Below are 5,021 nucleotides of genomic sequence, written 5' to 3'. Positions count from 1 at the left end.
GGAGTAAAATCGTAGTTTGTACCACGTTCATTGGAATTATCCTTTTTTTAATGATTAGCTATCACGTGGTGCCGGACTACTTGCCAGCTATATTGTCGGTTGATTAGACATAGATAATGATTTACAACTTCGTGTGCCATGTGTACATGCGTCCGGTATGTGTAATAGTGATCCATCTCGCCATGGAGCGTTGGTGTTTGATAGAATCTAGGATAAGTTACAAAAGGAATACTTATGAACGTGTCTATCGTTGCTGCATAATCTTGCTACATGGTCTTCCTTCAGGTTGATTAAGTAGTTCCATTCTAGCATTACTATCTGCTTAACTGAGTTCTTAATTAAATTCTTCTTTTATTTCATCACAATTGCGTGTGGGCATCCATTGTTCAAATTTTCAATCATATTCAGTGTTAATGTGGCAAACTCAACTGAAAATTATTGAAGATACCAAATAAGCAATATTGTCTTGGTTATATATGGTTGGTCACAAATAGTGGAGAAGTTGTTAGAGCAATAATTTTGATACATGTACTGTAATCCATCATTTTAAGAAAGCTCACATATAGCACTAAAATTTTAAAGACCTAGCCCGTGTGAAAGCACGGGTTGACGACTAGTCTTTAATAATTAGCTTATTAATTTTCGTCTCACAAAGCACTGAACAGATGTGCAGGCAGAGTAGGATCGATCAGTTGCCGATCTGAAACATGCGTCCACCAGATCCAAAGTGCAAGAGCAACGACAAAATGGGCTCCACCAAACAGGTAGTGCCGACAACGTTCAACGGCCAGGTGCATCGACGGGCTCCGCACCGCTGGATGGACTTCTTACCATCCGGTAGCTTACCCGGCAGGGCGAAGCTATCAAGCAGGCACATAGGATGCATTTGGTTATCTGTACCATTTTTGGCACTTTGCATATTTGTCTCAGCTGGGCCTAGCTGAGTATATACATGCAAAAAACCAGCATCTATATGTGGATCAGTTACCGGCATCCCCTTTAATCTGCATGTGCCGAAATGAAAGGCCTATTGTTTGGTTACGTACTTGTTTGAGGGGAAACACAAGTCCGGTTGTTTGTATACATCGAGAACCATTGTGTGGTAACCTCCTCCTCAATATGGTGAGGTTACCAAAGCCACACACGAAAAGCAAGGGCAGCTCCTAGCCTTGCCGGGCAAGGATATTCATTTGGTTAAGAAAATAAAGCTAGTCTCTCGTGGCAAATTAGCCTTTAACCGCCACAAAAAGCATGCCAACGGCGGCGAGCCAATTTGGCTCTCCTGCACTGGCAAAAAACACGAATGTGGGCTCTTTGGCAGTTAACGCCTCAATTTTAGGTCTTTCCAAACACCAAGTGTTGCTTTTGGCGACTCTAAGCTAGCTGAGTTAGGAAACCAAACATACCTTAAATTACAGCGACAGAACAAAACTTAGGCACAAATAAAAGTCTTAACCACGCATCACAAGTTTTAAACCAACATAGTATGATACATCTCAAACAAAAGCGAAGTCTTAAACCAACAACCAACATGGAACCGCCAAGAGGAGCTTAGGCGGTCACGACGAAAGCGTTGTCGTGCTCCTTGCACTTGGTGACCACCTCCATGCCCTCGCCGTTGAAGGCGATCACCTTCATGGTGTCGGAGGTCAGCAGCTTGAATGTCAGCATGTACCCGATCATGATCTGGTAAACGACGACAAAGGTGGCCCAACTCTGATCAAGGATGACTCTGTCGTTAACCACCCTCACCGTCACCCTCCATGTGCAACCGGTGTTTTTCTTGAGCTTGAACTTTGCAGGGACGGCAGGGAAGTGCTTCGTGAACTCCAGAGGCATTGGCAAACTCTCCAGCTTTCGAGCAAGGATAACCTTGCAGAAGTTTCTTGGTCCTGACTCCTAACGGTAGTGGCCATAGTTCCTCCGTTTGGCGCTTGGGTGATCCTGCATTGGTACTTTGACCAACGGCGGCACGACCTTCTTGCCCTTCTTCAATGGTGGCACGACCTCCTTGCCCTTGTCAATCTGCATTATGAACATCACGCAGTTCAATGAACATCATTCATTCATATCCGCCTAACACTCCTATATTAGCCCACCCTACTAACCCTTTCTGTCAAAGAAAGAGCCCACCCTACTAACCCGGCACCGCACTCAAACCCCTCAGTTTCACCACCTCTCCTGTTCCACCTCTCTGTTTCACCACCTCTCCTTCGCCATGAAATCCAACTCCAACCCCAACCCTTTCCCCTAGGACACCGGATGGAGGGCCTTCTTTTCCTTGGGTGCTCGCTCGGTGACCGCAAGAAGTTCGAGCACACCATGGAAATGCGCTCAAACTTTAGCAGCATCGATGACATGCACAAGGAGGCCGACGCTTTGACGAAGAAGGCTACGCTGGACGAGCTGAAGACACTCATTCAGGACCCCGCCAAGGGCGCAATGTCAGTGGACATCCTGCGTTGGGCCATGAATCACGCGGACTCCAGCGACGCTGGACAAAGGTCAAGATGGGTCAAGTACAGGCAGTACAAGGCGCCTCAAAACCAGCATGACGCGGCATACTGGAGTAGGACGTTCGGGTCGCCGAAGAACGACAACAATGAGGTACAGATGGTGTTTTTTTAAGTTTGCACAAATTGCAGTGGCATTTTTCAAAGTTTGAAAATTGCAATGGCATTTCTTGGAATCGCCAGATATGGAGTGGCATTTACCAAATTAACACCTTTTAGAATGTGTCTACTTCTGGTAATCCGCTAGGGATGTATCTAGATGTATTTATTAATTTTAAAATAGCTACTCCCTTCGATTTATATTATTTGTCGCTCAAGTGGATGTATCTAGATGTATCTAAGTGCTAGATACATTCGTTTGAGAGACAGGTAATATGGATAGGAAGGAGAATCTTTTTTATTTGTTGTCTTTTACCTAAAGGTACCTACTACCTTGCTATGGTTTTGTGTCACTCCGGAGATACAGCAGGGGCAACTGTACCCTAACATAGTGATGAATAGCTCCATTTTGTCTTCTCACAGATGTTAGCTCGCCTAGCCCCATTTGCTTATGTTCATGCACCTGTTGTTGATCCTCTCTCTATATATGCTAGCTCTTCTTCTGCAGGGCTATATATGCCCTTGGGTTACGCTCACGCACTGACAACAAATACAACCATGTTTTCTTAATTTCGCTTTTAGTTTTACTCGCAACAACTCTATTGTGTTGGTCAGGGCCGTGTCAATGATCTAGAAGTGACTTACAATATTCTCCTCTTCTCTACTACTTGCCAACATATTTTTTGTGTCTGTACAAAAAATTCTACCATTCTATCGAAAAATGGACGGAGTCACTTATTTTGAGACAGAGGGAGTATATTTCAGTAGTTTCAATACTGAATTCTAAAATGTAAGAACTTGTCGGCGATGCTCCAGAATTCAGTTACCGTAGGGCTGCGCCTTCTTGGCTGCAGCCATGGAGCGCAATCTAGCAGCAATCTGGGTAAAGCTTGGGCGTTGTAATGGTTCTGTCGCCCAGCATTGCTCCATCAGAGATCTCCACTCTAGGTCACATGAGTCAGGCACGGGCGGCCGCAGAGTGTTCATCACAATACCACCTGACAGTAAAACCAGAGTCTTCTATCAAAATTTGAATGCAAATACAATTTCTAGGAGGGAATCACATATTCACACGATGACTGATTTTGTACCTACCAAGAATAGCACCGTAATGTAAACCTGCATATGGCTCTTCTCCCGTGAGGATTTCCCACAGAACAATCCCAAAAGAGTAGACGTCAACCTGAGGGAAACATGTCAGACAGTAATCCGATGTGCGAGTTGTACGCTAACTTGGCTGGATATAGGTATCTATATGACATACAGACAGAGATGGATTAGCAGACCTTTTCAGAGACCAAGCTGGTAGTCCCATTCAGAAGTTCTGGGGCCATCCATGGAAGCATTCCACTCACACCAGAAGAGATGAGCGTCTGGCACTTTACTTTGGAAAGTCCAAGATCACCAACCTGCATCATCCAAAAGAATCACAGCAAATTAGATATAAAAAGAAATGGTGTTAGCCTAAATGATACTATGAAAGCTAATTTGATCGCATGGGCCGATCCAGTTTCTTGACAGTTTGCATATATACGCAATGTTGCATTTGCATGTGGCAATGAAAAGTATTAATTAAATGGAAGCCTTAATCTGCTATGAATGTTGAGTAACTGATCCAGTAATAGATGAAAATTTTCGGAAGCCAAAATTCAGAAGGAAAGAATGAATTAGTGGCAATGGTATTTGAAGAAAGAAAATGAAAGTAAAATTAAAATAAAAACAAAATAATGAGGTTCTCTAAAAAAGGATGAAATAGTAACACTGTTATTAGAGCATGCCCACTCCTTCGGCACCCCAACGCACCGCCCGACGCTATTTTGGCCCTTTGGCCGGCGCTTTTCTAGCCCTGGGGCGATCTAGTTCCCAGCCACGTCCCCTGGTGCCGCCGCCAAGACATCATATATTCAAACTTGTCCATTCCCGCTATCCAAAAAATGCCGCAAGTTCGGCGATCAGCGCCACAAGTCCAGCGATCAGTTCGGCGATCACCATGCCACAGTTCGGCGATCAATAAAATGTTCGACATTCAAAAGAAAGGACGCGTAGGCAATGCATCAAACGGCAGCGTTGACCTCCGGTGTCGGACTGGCGGGAGTCGGCGTGCGCGGGCTGGTCGGTGTCGGCGCGGCTTCTGTGCCGGGCATCATGGAGGCATCATCGCTCGGGCTTGGCAGTGGTGTTTGGGTCGGCGAGGGAGTTGGCGCGACTGCCGACAGCATCTGATTCAGGATGAGACCACGCTCCGCCAGGTACCACGCCTTGACCTGCTTGTCCATCGTCGATATGCCCACCCCCCCACACCATCAGGAATGCCAGGTCGATGTTCCTCTTCTTCGCGGCGACGTTGGTCCGGAGCAGGTCGTGCTTGATGGCATTGTTCGTCATCAACGCCGACCACCGCGCCTCGGT

The 5,021-nt window shown here is 45.8% G+C and overlaps 1 protein-coding gene across 1 annotated transcript; it reads right to left on the bottom strand.

Moving 5' to 3' along the window:
* Positions 1–3,420: 3,420 nt before the first annotated feature.
* LOC119333938 (mitogen-activated protein kinase kinase kinase 12-like) lies at positions 3,421–4,604 on the bottom strand. Its single transcript, XM_037606650.1, has 4 exons — positions 4,551–4,604; positions 3,899–4,021; positions 3,708–3,795; positions 3,421–3,610 (listed from the first exon to the last, which is right to left on the bottom strand). Exons 1-4 carry the CDS (start codon positions 4,602–4,604, stop codon positions 3,432–3,434), a joined length of 444 nt encoding a protein of 147 aa, XP_037462547.1. The 3' UTR covers positions 3,421–3,431.
* Positions 4,605–5,021: the final 417 nt, after the last annotated feature.

The sequence above is a fragment of the Triticum dicoccoides genome, chromosome 7A (assembly GCF_002162155.2).
Source record: "Triticum dicoccoides isolate Atlit2015 ecotype Zavitan chromosome 7A, WEW_v2.0, whole genome shotgun sequence".
Classification (NCBI taxonomy): domain Eukaryota; kingdom Viridiplantae; phylum Streptophyta; class Magnoliopsida; order Poales; family Poaceae; genus Triticum; species Triticum dicoccoides.
The sequence above is the reverse complement of the archived record's forward strand: the minus strand, read 5'-3'. Positions and strand labels throughout refer to the sequence as shown.